The 23,410-nt window shown below is 46.7% G+C and overlaps 1 protein-coding gene across 1 annotated transcript; it reads right to left on the reverse strand.

Moving 5' to 3' along the window:
- Positions 1–463: 463 nt before the first annotated feature.
- Positions 464–23,356, reverse strand: LOC142490750 (glycoprotein-N-acetylgalactosamine 3-beta-galactosyltransferase 1-like). Its single transcript, XM_075593168.1, has 3 exons — positions 22,715–23,356; positions 18,232–18,444; positions 464–796 (listed from the first exon to the last, which is right to left on the reverse strand). Exons 1-3 carry the CDS (start codon positions 23,318–23,320, stop codon positions 464–466), a joined length of 1,152 nt encoding a protein of 383 aa, XP_075449283.1. The 5' UTR covers positions 23,321–23,356.
- Positions 23,357–23,410: the final 54 nt, after the last annotated feature.

Raw genomic sequence — 23,410 nt, forward strand, 5'->3', positions numbered from 1 at the left:
AATCTCCCTAGTATGGAGAGGAATGGAGTGAAGTTCTGCAAATGTGTGGTCGACCAAATTCCCTACGGCTCCTGAATCCACAAACGAGTGAAAATGGAGGCTGGTCCCCATGAGAGTGAAACTGGCAGGAGGATCCATGAAGGTTGTGATGGAGAAGGAATAGAAGAAATGCCCAGAGAATATTCCTCTATCTTCACTGGGCACTGGGGTTTCCCGATTTTAGGACAATTTCGGACAAGATGACCTTTGAGTCCACAGTACAGACACAGCCCCCGGACACGTCTCCTAGTTGTCTCCTGCTCTGGTAATCACCTATTTGCATCTGTTTCTCCACAGAGAGAGGTGTACTGTATAAACTGTGGTTCAAAAGTGGGGGGCATGCCAGATTACTGGGTTTTGAGGCCCGGTCTCGCTCGGTCTGTCGTTCTCGCATCCAAAGGTCCATTCGGATACAGAGAGCAATTCATTCCTCCAGATCCTTGGGGGTGTCCCAGCAAGTTAGTTCGGCCTTTAAACCTTCAGAAAGCCCCTGCCAAAATGCTACCAGCAGAGCTTCAATGTTCCAGCCTGTCTCCACAGCAAGGGTTCGGAATTCAATGGCATACTGGCCAGCAGTACGGGTTCCTTGCCGGATTCGAAGGAACGAAGCAGAAGACCCACAACCGGTAGCGTCTAAAACTCTTTTGAATTCTTGGAGAAAGGCACTGGCGTCGTTAACCAGTGGAGATTCATTTTCCAAGAGGGGGAGGCCCAGGCCAAAGCCTTGTCTGTCAGTAGGGAAATGATGTAGGCTACCCTGGATCGATGGGTGCAAAACATGGAGGGTCGGAGTTCGAACATTGGTTCAAAAATCCTCTACAAGTCATAGGGTCGCCTCCATAACGTAGAGGCATTGGGATCCATGGTTCCCTGGGCATAGGGGATGATGGAGCTGGTACCAGAGACGCTGCCAGCAATGACAGCGCAGGGGTAGAGCCCCCCTGGAGTGTATGCAGTCAAATGATAATATCCTGAAGTCGGCTAGAAATGAGTGTCATCTGTTGGTTTTGGTGGGCGAGACATGTCTCATGATCTCCGAGTAGTTTCCCTTGGAGAGATATGGCTCGCACTATCTCAGCAGGATCCATGTTTGGCCAAGCAAAATGTGACAGTGCTTGTCTCAAATCAGAAAGCGGACCCGCAGGGCTGAGGTAGGGATGCAAATAAACTGACAGGGCCCAGGGACAGAGTCCGGTAACAGTATCTGTAGTCGGTAAGCAGAAAGGGGTCAGGGCGGGTGGCAGAGTTGCAAAGTCCAGGAGATAAGCATAAGGTCAGGGCTGGCGGTAGTGTTGCAAAGTCTAGGAGACAGGCAGAGGTCAGGGCAGGCAAAAAGCAGCGAGGTCGCAAACGTTAGAACTTTGCTCAGCGACTCCCACTAGGAACTGCAGCCTTATATAGCAGACTGCCAGTACCGAAAATGGCCACAGGCCTGGGGGGGGGGGGAAGGTATGGGCCTGGGGGGTGAGCAGGAAAAGTTTGGGCCTCGGGGGGAGGGGCAGGAAAGGTATGGGCCTGGGGGGGAGGATAGGTATGGGACTTGGGGGAGGGGAGGAAAGGTATGGGCCTGGGGGGGGGGGGAGAGGTGGAAAGGTATGGGCCTGGGGGGGTAGAGGTATGGGCCTGGAGGGAGGGGAGTATAGGTATGGCCTGGGGGGAGAGGAGTAACGGTATGGGCCTGCGGGGGGGGAGGGATGTAAAGGTACGGGCCTGTGGGGGTGAGGAAAGGTATGGGCCTGGGGGCGGAGAAGAACGGTATGGGCCTGGGGGGAGGAAAGGCATGGCCTGGGGGGGAAGGAAAGCTTTGGGCCTGGGGGGGGGGGAGGAAATGTATGGGCTTGGGGGGGAGGGAAAGGTATATAGGACTAGAAGCCAGGGGGATTACCTTTAGGACTTGAGTCTGGAGGTTCAAGAAAGGATCTTCAGACAGTGAAGGGGCCTTCACAAGACATGTGGTGGGTCTTGGAGGGGCTGCTGATGGCCGACAGAGGGGGGCCATTCAGACAGCATGTGGGGGGCCTTGGAGTGACTGCTGACAGCCCACGAAGGAGGGCCCTTCAGACAGACAGTGAGGAGCCTTGAAGGGGCTGCTAACGGCAGGTAGGTTTGGGACAGAGACTCACAGAGACACACACACTGATCCTGTACAAACAGCTGCACAGCGAGGAAGATTAAAACACATTTTTCCCACCTGTGCAGTTGCTTATATCAGATAGGCCCCGCCCACGAGGAAGGCCCTGATTGGCTCTCCCAAGCAGGCTACAATTAAGAATTCAAGAATTTTTCTGACACGTGGACTGGTGGGGGGGGGGGGGGGAGCCTGGGCCCCCTGACTCACCGGGCCCGGGACAGGAGTCCTGGCTGATCCCCACTGTCAGCGGCCCTGTGTACAGGTATCAAAGAAAAAAATATAAATTAAAGGCAATAGAATTTTTTTATTTCATATACAGTATTTGGTGTACAGTTATTGCCCCAGAATTGAACACTTTTTGCTTTGATACATATGTCCAACTGCACTAAGTTTGTACAGTATATGACATTTTTTGTCCGACACAATTTCTGTACTAAAAAGTAAAACATTTTGGTTGATACATAACAATTCAATTCTGTGCTAATAATATAAACAGATTATTAACAATGTATAACTAGTATAAACAGGTCCACACTCATGGTTTTAGTGATTAAAAGTGTTAATTTACATATAGGTAAGTCAAGGTTTCGGTCCTAACTGTGGACCTTTCACAAGACTTGTGACAATGTTGACCTATGTACAGATGTGAAGAACACAAAAAACTGGGGTGCAAATACAAACACAAAAATAGTGAATACAAATGTCCAAAAAATAGTGATAAAAGTGACATACTGTAAAATTATAAAATGCTTACTGTACATGAAGTTAAAAAAAAAAAAGGCTAGATCGGGGACACACTTCGGATCTGCAAAAAAAACTATAAACTTCCACTCAGGGAAGAAAAATAAAAAAGAGAATAAACCACAATAGTGTAATAGAGTATAAAACTCAAATACTGTATATTGATAGAGAAAAAGTACAAACTCACAAACAAACATTATAAAGGAGCCGTAAGGTATGGAAACCTTAGAGAGATCTCACGGTATGCTCCTTCCAGTCCAATGTGCTGTCATCTGTCTCTCCGGTAGTGTTCCAAATAGGTTCTGGTTGCCGTAGCTGGAAACTTTACTCCCTTGCGTTCATGGGGATACGCCAAAGGTTTTGATAAGGACTCAATGTCAGCGACGTCAGCTGTATGATGGACTCTCCCACTTGTCCATGCTAAGAGACGCCGAGAGCTCCGATCCAAACCTCAATGCAACTTGATGCCACTCGTCAGTGACGAAACCCGTAAGTAGGAACTTAAATAGCTGTGTGTCTCAATAGCGGAGACGGATAGCCTACATTTTACCTCAATATTTAGTAAAACTGGAGTCAATTTCTTAGACCTCACTATATATATATATATATATATATATATATTATATACTATATATATATATATATCTCAAACAAGGGCAGAAGGCACACTGTAAACGCAAATAAACCGATGCTTGTCCCATATGCACATAGAAAGCAGATATTACCAGATGGTGGATCCGGAAAGGAGAGACAGCACACAGCCAAGTAGATGAACCAAATGTATTGATATGGAATAAACAAGGCACTGCATCCAACGTTTCAGTCAGCTAAACGTGACCTTCCTCAGGGATGCACAGAGTAACACAGAATAACAGTTTACTGATAGCAACTTATATATATTGGCTACTGGTTACAGCTACCCACTTTCCACGCACGGCTGTAACCACCAACCAATGTTCCCCCAATCTGTTCACAGTCCCCACAATACCTTATGAGGCCCTCGGGCACTCTACCACATAAGTATCCACAATATAGCCCTCACCCCTTAGGTGTGATCAGCGCCATCACTGTACAGTGTATGTTGGTGCACATGAGGAAGGTACCTGCCGGGTGTGTCCCACCCGAGTGCGCTGGATTGGTCTTGCAGATGATGGGATCCATGGACCCAGTACTGCAACCCGCGAACCTCCGCCTCTAGTTGGGTGGGTCCCGCGTGGATGGTACCACCTTAGTAGTGTCCTTATATGGTGTCTGGTCCCAGACCACCGTTGAGCAGGAGACCGCCGTGTCCTGTCTGTGTCCCTCACTCACTATGGTACTATATATAGGGGGCCGTGTCCCTATACTATGGGCCGGTCCCTGCAGCAACCACAAGCTGAGGGGAGTCGGGCCTAGGGACAATCTGGCCTAGTGCAGAGGGTCACTGACCCCTGCACACATACCTCTTACCCATATCCTGTCCCAGCACCGACTGACTAGCGTGAGCTGAGCACACGAAATGTATCTAACTGTGAGCAGGGGAATCCGGACGCGTGATTGCTCCCTGGCGTCATGTGGTTACATGCCCTATGCATTCTGGGGGCTGTAGTCCCTTGCGTAGCCTACTCTAACTAATGCACCTCGCGCACCTGTACTGCACATGCGCGGCATCTTGCAACATAATGTAAGATGGTGGCGCCCTTCACAGGGAGCTGCCGGAACCTCCAGCGATGCGGTCGCCGGTCACGCGCCACTGCAACCTTCCCCGCTTCCGCCGTGAAGGTAAGGGCTAGGCAAGCCCAAGGGGGAATAGCCAACTACATCCCGCCGGTAGAACAAGGCGCCAAGATCCTGCTTCTGCTCGGTAGGGACATCTTGAAGGTACATAAATTCCATAAACAGCGTAAAGGACTCCACAACGCACCATACGCCCAAAGACTTGACCTAGGATGGGTAATAGTGGGCAACGTGTGCACTGACAAAGGGCACGGACAGACTATGTTGACGCCAGCAGAACAGTGATAACAGAATGTGAACACACATCCCTCTCTGAACCATGTCTTGGCCATCTCCAAGTGACAGGAGGGCCAAGTGAAGAGAAGAGACAAGGTCATACCACTGAGATCAACAAAAACATCCTCACATCAGGGGGATGTGACAATGGCCTAGGATGCTTAGTGGTTCAGACAACGATGACGAGTCGACTCCACCGAAGAAAGAAAGTAACTTCCTGAAGGTGGCCGACAAAAGGATCTCCCAAAGGAAAAGAAACAATCAGACAGTCCTCCTGAGAGCAATGACACAGCTGAGACGTACAGCCATTCCTCTCCACAGAAAATCAAGCGACAAAGCAGCCAGCCTCCACGGCTGGAATAGCCGCAAATGATTGTACCCTGCAGGTGAAACCACAGGGACAAAAAGACTGTCCTTTCACACACGTAAGAGGAGACAGTTGGAGACATTTCACAAAAGGATTTACAAGGACAAAAGAGACTGTTCTTCATCATGTCCAGGGAGAAAACAACCTCCTGAGGGCAGTCAACAAAGAGACACAAAGGCGTATCACCAAAATACGTGGAGACGTTCTCGTGCAAGAGGAATGCACCGATGACTTAGAGTGCACAGCGTTCCAGACCACAAGGGACGACGACAAGCAAAAACCATCGATGGAAGATAGAGGATTCCTGAGGTTAACAGTCAAGGAGCTCGTCAAAGACGGACCGGGCAGTTGGGTAAACCCGCTACCATTCCATTCACCAAGAAGGCACCTCCCAAACAATGGAGAACATGCGATCTCTAGGTTCAGTTCACACTGCTGCGACCTACAAAGGAAATCGGAGACCAAAAGCAACTTTGTGGTCTTCATCCAGAAGATATTCCTTACCGGCCACACAAAGCCAGCACCTCTAATGAAGGAAGGTGAAGAATGCTAGTACCTCCAATCATCTGGGGCCTACCACCCTCAGGAACCCGATCAAATCCGGGTAGTGTTCAGCTCCGGCGCTCAGCTCCCGGGAGTCTCCCTGAACGACGCCCTCTTTACTGGACTAGACCCGAGCCAAGGAGCCAAAAGCCATCTCCTTCTGCCAAACGCCAGGTGATAGAGTGACAGGCTACCACGACTGGCATACCTACAAGGGGATGCACTCTGTAGGTGAAACTACAGAGACAAAAGGACTGTTCTCTCACAAAGCTAAAAGAAAACAGTGCCAGAGACTTTTACACAAAGACATTGTGGTGCAACCAGCTAACCTGGGGCTGTGCATCCACCCTGCATCCTTTGCCAAAGAACCTTGGCCAAGGGACTTTGAAACCAGTGATACCGGCCGGTGTCACATCGCTATGTGGACATGGACTCTTGCATTGTTTGAGAATGTGATGTTATCTTTGTTATGCATTGCACATATGTTCCACATATTTCAGTTATATAGTGGTATCTCCAGATACCAGACGGGAAGTATCATGGAACAAGTACCACATTTCTGCCTGACCCCCCTTCTGCTTGTCAGCTCCTTAAGTTCAGCTGCAGGCATTCGTTCCACATACACACACCATGCCTGTGTGATGTATCAATATGTTGCCCTTTCTGCCTGTGAGCAGCTAGCCAGTGATTTGCTACAGCAACCTCTGAGATTCTTCTCAGAATGGGCTATTTTGCCCTCCCCTCTTGTTTGCTTCCAGATAGTCTGTCCCAAGACTATTCCTGCTACCCAGAATTCCCTCACACTTCCTTTTACCTTCTACATTGGCTGAGTGAGTACGTTCTGTTAACTCTCCACTGGCAAGGCCTTATCCTTTTCACCTGCCCTTACTACAAAGCACCCACAGAGATATACTTTTCCAACACAAACATCTCATCCACAAGTGCCTGTTTTTATTGTTGCTTTCCTAAATAAAGTGAAGAAAATATACAGGACTTGTTGTGCTTTGGAAAGAGGGCTGAGTTGAAGCTAGCTGGGTTCATTCATACCCCCAGACATGACCCTGGATCCAGAATAACACGTGTGCCTGGGGCGATTGGCCGTGTTAATGCCGCGTGGAGTACAGCAGCGCACACGAAAACGGCACCGTGATTTGTTCGAATAACGGCCCCTGCATCTGTATGAACACTTTTGATCACTAGGCCCACAGGAGTGCTGTCTCCTTTCTACTAGTTACTAGATGCATCTCTCAGCTTTGCTACGCACCTAGGGCAGTAAACTAAAGTAATGCATGAGCGCTCCATTTCCAGTACACCTTTTAGGATTTATGTCAGGTTCAACTTTTCGGACATATTTGTTATGGTCAGTTAACACATAAAAAAGTAATTTTGGTAGTACTTGCAAATCTTTGGTAATCTTGTGAAGATGCGTCATAAAGGATGAAGGAAGATTAAATTGTACAGAATATATTCACCATATTGTTTATCATGTAAAGCAATATGGCTTTACTTTGGTTTGTTGTTTAGGTCCTTGTTGTTTATGGGAGTTATTTAGTAACATCTCCCTGCTGAAAAACAGGAATAAGAACCAACACAAAAGAATTTTACCAAATTTATCAAGGGAAATAAATACTGTACATAGATACCCAACAAGCTCTGAGAAACCCTAAACATTACCAATATATATATGTGTGTGTGTGTAACCTGGTCCCCCGGTTCCTCCGCGCTTCCTCACACCCTCCTCGTACCTCCGGTAGCTGCGGGGACAGTGGCAGGTGTTAGGGAGGAGAGCAGGTCGCTGGAGACCCGCGGTGAGCGGCAGTTAAGGGCGCCGCCATGTTAGGGAAGCTCGCACATGCGCAGCGAGCACCCGGCGGCCATTATATACATCGCGCATGCGTAGTGGTAGCAAGCACTGGCTGCTGATAGGAAACAGCACTGCCAAGGGACTACAAGCCCCAGCAGTCTTGGGGGCGGCTGTACATGTGTTGCAGGAGGACCAATAGGGCTCCTGGAAATGCGGAGAGGAAGAATAGATACATTTGGCGCCAAGGGAGACCACGCCAGTTGGGATCCGGACAGAGAGGGTGAAGGTAATGTTCAGGGAGCAGTGATCCCCTGGACTAGGCCAGATTCCCCCACCCCCAGGTTCAAGGTAGATCCCCTGAGTCACTGTAGTTGGTGTATTCTGTGTATGCTCTAGGAAAAGGCAGAAGATAGGGACCCTTTCCTAGTAGTGTGTCAGTGAGAGGCCTCAGCTGCAGGACATTATCTCTGAAGGTGACGTGCGGCCTGCTGCCTGTGAGCAATGCAAGGACACTCCAGCAGAGACTATTTTAAAGGGTTACACGCCAGCTGGAAGCCCCTTCAGAGGCTTCTGCCTACGGATCTGTGCAGTAGTTGAGCGGTGGATTGCGGTGAAGAACCACGTAGTGGATCCACGGTCTCCTACTAGTTGACCAGGTCTTGACTGAGACCAGTGAGGTATTATTTGCGTGCACCAATGGGCCCTAACACACAAAGGGAAGCGTGCTAGCCCACACATACTCTTTGGGGGAGGAACTGGCTTGTGGACACTACGGGCTTAAGTGCCCAGGCACTCCAGGATTTTGGGGGGATTCCACCCGGAATTGTCATTGGTTGGGGAAAGCCTTGCAGGGTTGTGTTATATTGGATGAGAGATAAATATATATTTATATTCATACTAGCTGATATACCCGGCGTTGCCCGGGCGTGGAAGGGCAGGGGGCATGGAGTGGAAGGGGGGGGCAAAGGGCAGGGAGGGGGGGGGCAAAGGGCAGGGAGGGGGGGGGCAAAGGGCAGGGGGGGCAAAGGGCAGGGAGGGGGGGGCAAAGGGCAGGGAGGGGGGGGGCAAAGGGCAGGGGGGGCAAAGGGCAGGGGGGGCAAAGGGCAGGGAGGGGGGGGCAAAGGACAGGGAGGGGGAAGACACAATCCCCCCCCCCCACACACACACAATCCCCCCCCACACACACACACAATCCCCCCCACACACACAATCCCCCCCCACACACAATCACACAATCCCCACACTCAATCCCCCCCACACACACACACAATCCCCCCACACACAATCCCCCCACACACACACACTTCCCACACACAATCCCCCCACACACACACACTTCCCACACACACACACACACACACACACACACTCAATCCCCCCACCCTCCACACACACACTCAATCCCCCCACACACACACTCAATCACTCCCCCCCCCCCACCACCAACACCACCAACACACACACACACACACTTAATCAGTCCACAATTTCACCTGGGGGGCGACATGCTCCGATCCCCCAACATGCTCCGATTCCCCAACATGCTGAAAACGGGAAGCAGACAGGAAGAGGAGGGCTTGTCTGTGTGCAGAGAGAAGCCCCGCCCCCTCTGCAAGACACAGACATAGAAGCAGCAGCACGGATCTTCTGGCCCCGCCCCCTCTGCAAGACACAGACATAGAAGCAGCAGCACGGATCTTCTGGCCCCGCCCCCTATGCAAGACACAGACATAGAAGCAGCAGCACGGATCTTCTGGCCCCGCCCCCTATGCAAGACACAGACATAGAAGCATCAGCATGGAGCTTCTGGCCCCGCCCCCTCTGCAAGACACAGACATAGAAGCAGCAGCACGGCGCGCCCCCAGGTTTCCCTGCAAGCTGCTCGCCCCCTACATAATCGTGCGCCCCCCCAAGGGGGCGCGCCCCAAGCTAATGTATGTAACACCCCCCCTACCGCGTGTGTGTGTGTGTGTGTGTGTGTCCCGTCACTCTGCCTCAGGCCAATGAGAGGTGTGCGGGGCCGGGCGGCCCAAGGGACCAATGAGATTTCCCCTAGGGACACCGGACATCCAGACAGGCATACAGTGCTTTCACTAATATAGTATATAAGATGTGCTTAGTAAACACTGTTATAGCATACATGTGTGTAATTATTGTGTATATTGGTTCCGGTGAGGGGCTCCTCCCACTATGCTGGGATCCCTCGCCGGTGGAGGCGCTGCACCGAGAAGATAAGTATACCCCAGGCAACCAGTGGCGGAGGCTCTTAACTCCTGATAGACAAACAGGTGACAGCAGCACTGGTAGCTATATTATCCAGGGGGGCACAAGGGCTACATTATATATATATATATATATATATATATATATATATATATATATATATATTTATATATATATATATATATATATATATCAAATGTAAATATTACTGTATGCTGACTTGCATGTCTTAGACAGGTCTGCAACCCCGCCTTTCACCATTATCACACAGCACACAGCACTTCCACTGCAGCAAGGGATTCTGGGAAATGACATTTAAATGGACACACAGTGATCTCCTGATGAAGTCTCGTTCGAGACGAAACGCGCAGAGAGTGCAGTGGTGGTTATTGTCCAGTTTTTATCTTTATTACATCCACTCATGTGCTACAGCATATTTTTGCTGTGCTGATAGCATTTATCTCAGCCGCCCAGCCGTCCAGCCCGTTTTCCATTGTGAATTCTCTCCGGTTGAAACTCACTGACGTCACCGAATTCTCGCGAGATTTGGATCAGAGAATTCACTGTGTGACGCCGGAGCAAGGGGAAGGCAGCGTCCCTCGTGCATTTCGGTCCCTGCAAGGACACAGAGGAGCTACTGCAGTAGGACATACCACGGACATCACATCGAAGTCCTCCATACTGGGTTCCTGCGTCTGATGGGCTGAGTTTTACTCAAAAATGCTTTATATTCAGCTATGTTTGTGAGTGTGTATTTTTAAATCCTTCATTCCATAAACTTTATTGTTATACTATTTTACGCTATGAGTGCGCCTGTTTTTTCTGTGTTTTTGTAGATAGATATATAAATTTGTATGTGTGATGCATTTTATCTTTATGTGTATAAATTTGTATGTGTGATTGCGCATTGACGCATTATTTAGGCTGTAATCAGTGATACACCAAATAGTGAGATATCTAACTATAGTTAGCCAATTAGATCACATCTGGCTAAGAATCTGGGTATATAACCCATGAGTGATGCATCAGATAGCCACTCCTCATGAAGCTGCCAATCAAGCGCAGCGAAACGCGTTGAGTTTTTTGGACTATCTAACGATCCGTAGAGGAGGAGAGAGAGAAGAGAACCCGGAAACAGCTTGTGTGTCAGCGTGGATGTTCAACTCGTGAAGAGGAAGTGACGTCAATCGGGGCCGCAGATGCAGGGAACAGCCACAGCGAGGTCGCCACGAACTGTAGGCTGTGTTGCCTTGTCTATCCTATGCCCGATGTTTGCTGACACCATGTAAGCCTCCATTTGTGTTTTATGTGCTGATAAAATTTATGTATTGTCTGCACTATGGTTTTCTCCTTCTGTTTTTGAGCTCGTGAGGATCGTATGCATCATATACACCACTTGGAAGAATCTACCACTGTGTTGGATTTCTGCCTTAATATTCTGCTCCCCTTGTGAGTAGATCACCTATAGACCACTTAATTTTTTTGTTATCACATTTTTATTGCTATATTACACCATGTGATTTTTTCTTTATTTCATGGTGCCTATCTGGCTCCCCTATTGTTTGGAACAAATACCTTGTTTTCTGCCTGGGTTTGTAACTCTTTATTCTGGTCACCTCTGCACATCTTTCTTCCATATTACACCTGTTGTAGGAACTGTTGCAACAACAAAAAAAGCACATACATCTTTCCCTGATGGTTTCCGGGGCCCCTTTGAAATCCATGGGCCACCTCTTATCAAACTTCTTACACCATATGTAGGAAATGCTTGTAGAGGTTGAAACAGGAAACTTTGTTTTAGCGAGAAGTAATGTAGCCTTTAAATCAGCCACAGTTTCATAAACATAAAATACAGCTTTTGATAATTAAATAGGAGAAACAAAACAGGCCTATCTCCTATCTGGAGCGCTGACTAATTACAAAGGTAATTTCCTACCTATATATTATGAGCGTATGAAACAGTTACAGACCAGATTAAAATGTGAGACAGCCTTAAATTTGAAAGAACTTAAACAGGTGGTGGATGTGAGGGTCTCCGGTAGGTTGTTCCAATTTTGGGGTGCACGGTAAGAGAAGGAGAAACGTCCGGATACTTTGTTGAGCTTTGGGACCATGAACAGTCTTTTGGAGTCAGATCTCAGATGATAAGTGCTGCATGTGGTAGGGGTGAGGAGCTTGTTCAGGTAGCTAGGTAGCTTACCCATAAAGAATTTGAAGGCAAGACAGGAAAGGTGAACTTTGCGCCTAGACTCGAGTGATGACCAACCTAGTCTTTGAGTATTTCGCAGTGATGTGTGTTATAGTTGCATTGGAGAACAAAACGACAAATTGAATTGTAGAGGGTGTCAAGTTTGCCAAGGTGGGTTTGAGGTGCCGAGCCATATACAATGTCTCCATAGTCAATAATTGGCATTAGCATCTGCTGTTCGATACGCTTTCTGACCAGGAGACTTAGGGAGGATTTGTTCCTGTAAAGCAGGGGTGAGCAAACTTTTTATGCCGAGCCCCCCTTTTCATCCATAAAATTTCTCGGGCCCCCCCCCCTGCCTGATGTAATCAAAATCACATGAAAAAAAAAAAACCTTTATTAAACGGTATACTATATAAATCCAAATATGTCTAAATACTTACATATTTCAACAGCTTGCGCTTGCAAAATTAGGCTGCGTCCACGCTGCCGCTGAGAGCGGTGACATCACCAACTCTCCAAGCATGAGCACAGGGTGTCCTGCATAATTTTGCAAGCGTGGATCGGGGCTATTTGTGTGTGTGTGTGTGTGTGTATCTGTGTGTGTGTATTGACTGCTTCTGAGCGCACTTCAAAGGCAATACTTTTGGGGGGCATTCATCCATCTCTATGATACCTCCCTTCCCTCTCCCCACCCCCTTTTTTTCTACCTTCCCCTCCCTGCTCTTTGTCTTGCTATCCCCAGTGTCATCCACACTCCTATCTACAGTATTATTTATTTTTTTCCGATTTCAATGTTGTGTTTTCACTTTTTTTTTAATTATTTCTGTACATTCATAGTATGATTGATATAGTGGCAGCCTACCCTTTCACTTGCAGAGGATCGCAGCGAAGCAGGTTGCCAGCGGAGGACAGCAGGAAAACAGCGCTATTGCAGGGCAGACACCGGAAGGAGGAGCGTTTGACTTCACCGTGCTCCTCCCCGTACCTCCGAAGCCCCTGCGCTCACACACCATCACAAGGCCGTCACCTGCACTATCCTGTTCAGCCACCCGCACACATATTCGGCTGCCCGCCCGTGCACATCTTCTTGGCCGCCCCTTGCGCACAGCTTTTTTGTCCTCCCGCGCACAGCATCTGCCGGCCCGCGCACCCAGTTTTTGCCGCACGCCGCCTGCGCCCCCATAATCTTGCGCCTCATTGCCCCCCCAGTTTGCGCACCACTGCATTACAACACCCACTCTCTCTCAATCAATCCCCACACACACACACACAATCCCACACACACACACACAATCCCCCCCACACACAATCCCCCCACACACACACAATCCCCCCCCACACACACACAATCCCCACACAGACACACAACCCCCCCCCCACACACACACACAATCCCCACAAACACACACACACACAACCCCCCCCACACACACACAATCACACAATCACCCCCCCACACACACACACACACACAAATCCCCCCCCACACACACACACACACAAATCCCCCCCCCACACACAAATACCCCCCCACACAAATCCCCCCCCCACACACACACAAATCCCCCCCCCACACACACACACAAATCCCCCCCTGCCACACACACACACACAAATCTCCCCACACACACACACACACAAATCCCCCCCCACACACACACACAAATCCCCCCACACACACAAATCCTCCCCCCACACACACAAATCCTCCCACCCACACACACACAACCACCACACACACACACACACTCAAATCACCACACACACACACACACTCAAATCACCACACACACACAGTCACACAATTTCACCTGGGGGGGCGACATGCTCCGATCCCCCAACCCCCCATGCTGCTGAAAACTGGTGCGGGAAGCAGACAGGAAGAGAAGGAGGGGCTGTCTGTGTGCAGAGAGAAGCCCCGCCCCCTCTGCAAGACACAGACACACCGAAGCAGCAGCACAGAGCTTCTGGCCGCCCGTGCACAGCTCTGCCCGCCCCCAGGTTTCCCTGCAAGCAGCCCACGCTCCCCCTACATAATATTGCGCCCCCCAAGGGGGCACGAACCCCAGTTTGCGCACCGCTGCTGTAAAGTACCCCTAGTCTGGCATAGGTTTTGGTTGTCAGGGTATCAATGTGCATCCCGAATGTTAAGTGGGAGTCAAACCATATGCCCAGGTATTTAAAACTAGTGACAGGGGTTAGGGTGGTGTTAGTGTTGGTTCTAGTCTGGAGCTCAGTCACTGGAAGCTTTAAAAATGTAGTCTTAGTCCAAAATACCATTGTTAAAGTCTTGTCAGTGTTTAAAAATAGTTTGTTTTGGGAAATCCAGTTTTCGAGTCTCAAAAAGTCAGACTGAAGTATGTGTTGAAGGTCAGAGAGGCTATGGCTGTGTACTGTGACATAGTCCAAAGATGTTGGGCAGCTTTCTGCCCTGTTTTAGGTCAGAAAGTGTAGGAATAGTTCAAAATGATCCATTCCACAGCTTCACATTAACTCAGGCTGGTGGATGGAAAATCCAGACCACAGTTTACAATGTTTCTAGTTCTCCTTCACCTGCTCTCCTAATCACTAGCACAGGTATTTAGATCAGAGAGGGTTGCTTTTCACTCTCTCTTCTTAAAGCCTGGGGGCTGGGGGTGTCACTGCTCCCCTGCATCCAGTTTGGGGAGGATGCCCCCTTCAAGTATCACAGTACCAGAGGATTTGCCTGGACACTTGGGACCGAGTTCCCACCACGAACAGATAAGACAAACAAATGTTTATTGCTTTATCTAAAAAACTGTATGCTGTATCTAGTGACCCTAAATGAGAGGGCATTGTTTTAAGCTGGGGAACCCGGTTAGTTGGCCCAGCAGCAGTTAGAGAGGCTGATTCTGCTGTGTAGTTAGATCCCTGAATGGGATAGGATTTTGTTTATATGATTTGATTTTGGTTCTTAAAAGTGACAGTGTGTGAAATGTTATAATGGTGATATGAGTAAACCGCTGAAGGTTCATGTCTGAGTGCCTCCTGCCTATACCTGTTAAAGCTGCAGTCCCTTACTGGGATGACAATAAAGCAGGCAGAAGCCTGAGTTAAACAACATAATGCTTTGTATGATCCGGTTATTCATATAATTAACCCTAGAAGACTGTGTCGGGAAGATCCCAGACAGACGTCAGCACTACAAAAGAGGGGCGTTTGTCACAGTACATATAGGATTGTGTCATCTGCATACATGTGTATTGAGGCTTCCTGACAAGCTGTGGGAAGATCATTAATGAACACTGAGAACAGTAGGGGCCCCTGAACAGAGCCTTGCGGGACACCACAGGTAATATCCAGGGGGTTGGAGTTAGAGCCTGAGATGGACACATGTTGGGATCTACCTGATAGGTAGGACTGAAACCAGTTTAAAGCATGCTTCCCTATTCCAGAGCTCTGGAGTTTGTTAAGCAGGCTAACATGATCAACTGTGTCAAAAGCCTTTGCAAAATCTAGGAATACTGCACCAATGAGTTGTCCCCGTTCCATTCCACACTGGATTTCATTGCAAACTTTTACTTGGTATAGTAATCGCTTAATTGGGAGTGGACACATTTTTCTATTACTTTGGATAGAATTGGGAGAAGTGAGATTGGCCTGTAGTTTGAGACAGTGTTTTTGTCCCCACTTTTGAAGATTGGGACAACTCTGGCAGTTTTCCAGGTCTTAGGGATATGGCCTGCAGACAGGATAGAGTTGACTATGGAAGCAATTGGTTTGGCAATGGCTGGGGCACCAAGTCGTAGGAACCTAGATTGTAGTAAGTCAGGTCCCACTGATCCCAATACTGTACAATGTAAAAAATATAAATAATAAAAAGCTTCCAACGTTATAAATTTTATTTTTGTGGCGCCAGTGGCTGTAAAACACAATATTATAAAAGAAATACCTTCATCTCTGACAACTAAGTTTTGTATATAGGAGGAATTCTTTTGAAACTTTTGTTCAATTATCTATTTGGTTGAACCCTTACTTGTCAGTGAAAGTTACAATTAAAAGAACTTTAGGCAACAACAAAATACAAATCCTGCCACATACTGTAGTTAGTTAAGGAGTTTAAAATTGCCTAATGTCCTAAACAACCTCCCATTAGCTCTGTGAAAATCTAAGCAAGGCAATGCTTCAAAATATCTCACTTACATTGTTCATGAACATGCTATTTCTTATGCCATGACACGGCCCTGACTTACAGTAATATACTAGAAATACTAATTTTGTACTGTATTGTCTACTTTGGCAGGCAGATTCTTAAACAGTGTGAACAGAAAATTAAAGCGCAAACCCTATAAGTAGTTAAATCAAAAGATAAATACAAATTAATATCACCAATGGAGATGCTGCTGGTGTAAGGATTAAACAACCCCTCAGAGAACAATACAGAAGCACTCAAAGCGCAAAACGTCCACTGGTTTATATAGAGGTGATCACATAAGGAATCTGGATGCAGGAACTCTCATGATGATATGAAGAGAAAAAGAGAGAAAAAATATACAGGCATACCCCGCATTAACGTACGCAATGGGACCGGAGCAGGTTTGTAAAGTGAAAATGTACTTAAAGTGAAGCACTACCTTTTCCCACTTATTGATGCAAGTACTGTCCTGCAATCATCATATACGTGCAGAAGTGATGTAAATAACGCATGTGTAACAGGCTCTATAGTCTCCCCGCTTGCGCACAGCTTCGGTATACGTAGAGCGCTGGTATTGCTATTCAGGACGTGCTGACAGGCGCGTGCGTGAGCTGCCGTTTGCCTATTGGGCGCAATGTCCTTACTCGCGAGTGTACTTAAAGTGAGTGTCCTTAAACCGGGGTATGCCTGTAGTGCAACACAATTTGATCAACAGAAAATAGAGCAAAGAAGCTCATGTCAGTAACATACTATAGTAGTAAAATAGGCGATTTGACCACTCTGGGTCCTGCAATGCTATGTAGCTGTGTAACTGGAACGTATGGTGTCTCTGTGTGTGGACCAACACTTCCTCACGTTGCTTGCTTCCGGGTTCGGGTGGCGGGTGACGTCATCAACTTCGACGGCCAAAATTTCACAGATAACACCGGTTGTAGTGTAGACAGTGGGTACTTAGGTCACACAGCCAAATGATCCAGGTCAACACACTGCAGATAAACTTGTAGTCCACGGATGGCTCTTGGAAATAACCCTACGCGTTTCGTTCGAATGAAAACAAACTTCTTCAGGGGTGTATGAATCTAATGTGCAAAGTCCCGGTTCAAATAGTCCCTATGGGCGTTCTAAAGTTCTAAATGCATTTAAATATATAAAAAATGTCTCATTGAGATACTGTACAGTATACTACAGGATATAACTACAGTATCGCACATAAACTGTGTTTTTACTATATACAGTACTGTAGATACATAAAGAGCAGTACTACTGTACAACAGTTATCTAGTGACTCCGTGAGGAAATGCACTGTACTGTATCTTACTGTACAGTAATGAAATTAATTTGCTTTTAGTGCTTAAATAAATTTAACATAAACGCATGTGTGAAATATACATTTTACATTCGGAATGAGAGCGACGTTGTATTTTGGTAATATTCATTTTAACTTTATTATCCTGTACAAATAAAACATTTAATTCGTTAAAAAGACTTTTTGTTGTGTGTGTTCATATTTTAAATCTTCTACAGTTCGAGAATTTTTGTATGGCTAAAAGCTAAGGAGCCTCAGAAAAACTTCTTTCCCATGTACTGTATATGAGCTCATATTTTTAATCTTCAAATTATAATTATACACACACTTGTAGTACTGTACGGGAATAAAAGACAGGTTGAATTGCAATTAGATTTTTTAAGACAACAACTCGCGATCGCCCACTTGAGTTTCTCGGTGGTATTGCAGACAACGCTAAAATGCAATTTTCTGCGCTCGATCAAAACACTAGTAAACTCGTGTCTTAAATGGGAAATTTTCAAGAAATCTCGAACCAACACGGGGTGTGCAAAGAAATGATCCGATAACGGCCGCTGCATCTGTACTGCTTTAACTGATCCTCAAAATTAGCCAAAATTAAATTGTTTGTTTTGAGAAGGACACAGACAGAAAATCACTTTCCCGCCAGCTTTGCTAGCACTCCGTCACTTCCATCGCCCAGTTAAGGCTTAAACCTACAACTTAGAGTTTCTTCTCAGTGACTTCAGACCGGGTTACATTAGATTTCACAGTTTCTTCATGGACCACAACTTTGGGGCTCTTGCCCTGAATGTGAACTGGGAGTCTGGATGCGAGCTCTGACAATGGTGGCTGGTAACGATACTGGTATCCGTACGCTCTGAGGTGATAAGTAAAATACTCCAATGTGTGCATGAGCTCAGGATCAACGTAATGAAAGGATATAGCCAGGTCTGAGCAGCACTGGGGACCCTGTGGAGTGGAAAATGGAAAAGAGGAAAAGGGGGAGGGGGAAAGTTAGCTGTAATAAAATGTACAAAGTATAACCCACCTTACCCAGCACTAAAGCAGGTCACGTCAGTTCTACTCTCTATATGGCAGTGCTCAGTCTCTCAGACCTTTGCAGGTTGCTGAGTAAGTGCAGGCTGGGTGTGGATGCTGGAATATAACAAGAATGGGCACTAGGAACCTTTATAAACAAAGGTGCTCTATTGGACAGTCGTCGTCGGGTATGCATCGCAGACCCTGACATACTGATTTCTTGATAGAAAATTGTAGCAAACAATATCATTATGGACTTCGTCCTATGCTGGGGACGTGATTAGACTTCTTACCCATATTAAGGGTTAAACTGGCAGTCTCTTGCATAGCGTCAGTAATTCACTATATCAAATTGGCCTCTCAGGAATACATTTTGGGCTCCTGGATTACTAGCCCGCTACTCTGTACTACATACTTCTTCCATACCTATTTAATCAGGATTGCACTAGGAAACTTCCATTTGGGTCGGTCCAAACATACTCCAGACTTACTATCCCTATCAAGAGCATGGTCCCTCCTTTACAATAGTGAAAATGATCTTGGAGCCTTACTACTGGGTATGTTTTTAACAGAAAACAACAAACAGTGACAGGGCACTTCTTAATACACAGGACTATACATTATTTACAGGACTCACGGTGAGGACCCCAGTCATAACTTTGAAGAAAATGCTTCTAGAGCACAGGGTAGAGCTATATCTACCCTCTATACTCCCTATAGTGTCATCACCTGTCACAAGACATACAGTACAAGGGAGCGGCAATCCCTTCTGTATAGTCCTTCTACATCACATGAAAGGGAGGGAAATAACTTGAGTGAGCCCACACAGGTAATCCATTAAAGCTGGTATCCAGATAACATATTGCGTGTAATAGGCAAAAAAGGAAAGAAGGGAGGTAAGGGAAAACAATTTGGGGAGGGGGATGGGGATAAAACAGGGGAATAAGGGGGGCACCCCTTCAGGAGCAACCTCCGGGTGACTCCAGAACGTCTAAAGCGAGTTCTTCTGATGGAATCATCGAAGTAGACTGGGTGCGTGGATTTGGTGATGAGGAATCCAGGACCGCTCTTCTGGTCCAAACCCTTTCTAATGTACCAAATAGTGTAACGCTCCTCTCGAAAATTTGGAGTCCACAATAGACTGGACCTCATACTCCTTTTGTCCTTGTATGAGGAGAGGTCCTGGAGTGTCACGGGAGACAAGGTTTATCAACACCTTTTTAGACCGGGATCATTGATTGAGCAAAGCAAGGAGGTAATATAAATTGTCATTTATTTCAGGAAAAGACATACACACGATGTAACACAATTTACGGGTTAACACACTTACTGGGAATGGAGCTAATGAATAAATCTATTCTTTAAACGAAATTCATAAAAATAACCTCTGTAGGAGCCCTTTCCAATGACCGGTAGGTCTTCAAGAAAGTCCTGGAACGGATTTCGGCATGCAATGCCAGATGCGATCGCTACGTTCTTCAGAAGAATTCTTGAGTCAAAATATTTAAAGCCGGCTCGTGTCTATTCAGCACAGAGCATCTTTGAATTTGTCGCTGTTGGTTTGGCGCTTGGAATCTGCACTCCTCATTTGCTGCAAGGTTTCTTATGGGTTTCAGGGTCCCATTCACAAACCTCTACAGCCTATCAGAGTGTGGGAATTTCCCTGCCAGCCAATTACCAAGTTGCCGGTATTGTAAAGACGGGTGGGCACCTTTTCTCATTCTGCAAAGGGGCATGCGCCAACCTGGCACCTCTGACTCTTTGCATACTGAGTCCGCCCGCTGTCCAGGCTCCACAGAGTCTGGGATCTGGCAAATGGTTGCCGGATAGCCCGGTGTTAGTCCAGAAAGTGGTACTCAAGCAGAACTGCAGTTCCCCTCCTGTTCTAACACATTGGCATCCTGAGGCTTTCAGGACAGGACTCCGCACAGACCCATAGGCACCAAGCTTAGTAGCCATCTGGTCTCTCGGAATCCATGACTTGGAAATCCCACAGTTCATTCACAGGTTATAAGTACATATATATACCTATTAAATATAACTCTTTAATAAAATATACTGGGTCCTGTCTTCTGTGTGATAAAAAATATATGTGCCTGTTCTGGTGTCAGTGATGGAGTGAGAGTATATATTGCCTACACTAACTAGCCTCATTCTTGGCACACTTTAGAAATAACTTATAAAACAGAAGAAATCACTCTCAGCTTTATGACTTAGCAGGAGCACCACCTGAACCCTTATACCAGGTTCAGGGTACCTGGGCATATATCTGGGCACCTCTCCTTATACTAGGGACCCCTCTGTAAACTAGGGACCCCGTGTATGGTTGCAGTTATACATTAACCCCTTCATGTCCTGTTTACCTGGTCTGGAAGATGCTGCAGCAGGAGTCCTGGCGATGAGCCGTAATAACGTTTTCAAAGTCAGAGTTTTTCCGGAGCAATGTGCTTGGTTGCATCCGAAAATCTCACTCGATTTCTGGATCCAACTCCTGGAGTATCCAATAACGCAGGTACTGCTCCAAGTTTTGATTGGTTCTCTCCATCTGACCATTGGTTTGGGGGTTATATCAGGAAGAAAAATGTAAGGAAATGCCCATCTTTTGAGAAAAAGAATGCCAAAATCTGGAGACAAATTGTGATCCCCGATTGAAGACAATGATTTGCGGAACCCCATGTAGAAGATCTCCTTGACAAAAATATCCACCAGACTGGAAGAACTAGGAAGACCTCATAAAGGGATGAAATGTGTCTGTTTGGAAAAACGGTCAATAATGACAAGAATGGTGTTCATTCCCTTGGAAACAGGCAGCTCTACAATAAAGTCCATAGACAAATGGTTCCATGGACGATCCAAAATGGGAAGAGGGTGTAAAAGGCCAGGTGGTTTGCTCCAACGGGTTTTATTGCGAGCAAAAGTGGAACATGCTTTGACGAATTCCTTAATGTCTCCTTGAATGTTGGGCCACCAGAAGGTTTGTTTGATGAGATCGGCGGTTCTTCTGGTATCTGGCTGTCCAGCAGAGTTGGATGAATTACCCCATTCCAAGACCTTTCTCCGGTAATGTGGTGAGGTGAAGATGCGGTCCTCTGGAACCTCCATACCCTCTGGAATACGGGATTAGTCCTGAAGTATGTTGTCCATTACGTCAAATGTGTTGGCGGATAAAATGTACTTAGAAGGAAGAACTATCTCCATTTGGTCCTTGGACTTGTCTTCGGTTAAGAACTGACGGCTTTCAGGTTTTTGGAACCTGGTATGAAGGATATGATGTAATTGAAATGGGGGGGGGAAAAAGTGACCAACAAGCTTGACGAGCACCTTCTATATAGAGTAAATGCTTGTGGTCTGTTAAGATGGTGATCAAACTCTACGTACCCTCCAACAGGTGCCTCCATTCTTCAAGAGCAAGCTTGATAGCCAGAAGTTACCAGTTACTGACGTCATAACTCTGTTCAGCCGAAGAAAATGTTTTCGGAAAAAAGGCGCTGTGGTGGAGCCTGGCCTGAGGTGACTTCCTTTCAGACAAGATGGCTCCGGCCCCAACATAATATGCATCCACCTCCAAAGTAAATGGCAACTTGGGATCCAGATGAATGAGGATGGGTGCAGATACAAAGGCTTTTTTCAGGAGATCAAAGGCATGAGTGGCCGCTGGTGGCCAGGAAGCAGCATCTGCCCCTTTTTTGGTTAAAGCTGTGATGGGGCTACCGTGGAAGAAACGTTACTGTGTGGCTACAGTAAGTACTTCTGGAAAACTTTGTGCTACTGAGATTACAAATTTGGTCTCTGCATTTGTGTGAGTGACTAGGTCTGTGTGTGACTTATTTTGGTAATATGAATATTTCTAACCCGTGTATAGTAGGAATAAATGTGTGACCTTTTCAACGGTGTACAACATTTTCAATTCAAGGTGACAACTCCCAATCTTTGAGAAAAACTGCACTGTGCAGGAACAATATTTTATTTGTAGTTAATATATTCCATACACCTTTGACTCTTTAAAACTACAAAATCAATTGTACCAAAATGATCAAAAATAATTGTATTGGGAACCTCCTTAAGGTTGCCATGTTTAAGCACAGCCTCATTTATTAATCTTAACATATAAGAAAATTGTGTTTTGTGTCTGTTCAGAATATAATTTTTGTCTTCTTGACCCTCTCACCACGTTCCCCTAGGAGAGATTTCATGTACTCACCTCCACAATAGGGTAGAAGCAGTAGTTCCAGTACCAAAAGCTCTTACTAAATTTCCCTGTGAGGTGGGACTCAGGTGTAAATGGATGGAAAGTCTCTCTTCTTTCAGTGTCCCTGGAGTCTCCTGCTATCACCCCCATCTTCTCCATGCAGTGTCCAAGTGCCAAGTCCTCCACAGAGGTTGTGTGGCTGCAGACCTTGGTGTGGAATCCTTCCACAAAGCGTTTCAAAGCTTCCTTGCTCAGTACATAGCCAGCTCCTCCACTCATATAGCCCTGCTTGATGTAGGGTTTGAAATGCTTGCCAAAGTAGATAGGCTGGTCAGAGGTGTAATTGGAGAGCATCCAACGCAAATTTTCTACCACAACATATGTGTCATCGTCGGCCTTGAGGAACCAGTCAGCCTGGTCCAGGTAGTGCTGGTGCACATATTGGAAGGCTCGGATTGTCTTCCAGTAGAGCTGATCTCGACCTTCCTTGGTACCCAAACCAATGGTGGGGAAGCTCTCATTGGTGGTGGAGCTCATAAATAAGACCACATTGCAGTGACGGGTCCAGGAGTACTTGAGGTGAATTGCTTTGGTTTGCAGGGTTTTTGGTGCAGTCATGATCCAGCAAAGCACTCTAACCTTGTGAGAAAGGTCATCACTCACACTGCTATTACCTACAACAAGCAAATACAAAAAGGTATGTAGTGA

The sequence above is a fragment of the Ascaphus truei genome, chromosome 3, assembly GCF_040206685.1.
Source record: "Ascaphus truei isolate aAscTru1 chromosome 3, aAscTru1.hap1, whole genome shotgun sequence".
Taxonomy (NCBI): Eukaryota; Metazoa; Chordata; class Amphibia; order Anura; family Ascaphidae; genus Ascaphus; species Ascaphus truei.

Excerpts from the sequence above, each read along its gene's own strand:
- LOC142490750 (XM_075593168.1), bottom strand. The coding sequence starts at position 23,320 with ATGACTGCACCAAAAACCCTGCAAACCAAAGCAATTCACCTCAAGTAC. Across the intron at positions 18,445-22,714 it reads GCTTCTACCCTATTGTGGAG|GGTCCCCAGTGCTGCTCAGA; the intron begins GTGAGTACATGA and ends TCCACTCCACAG. Across the intron at positions 797-18,231 it reads AAGAAACTGTGAAATCTAAT|GGTAGCCTACATCATTTCCC; the intron begins GTAACCCGGTCT and ends CCATCGATCCAG.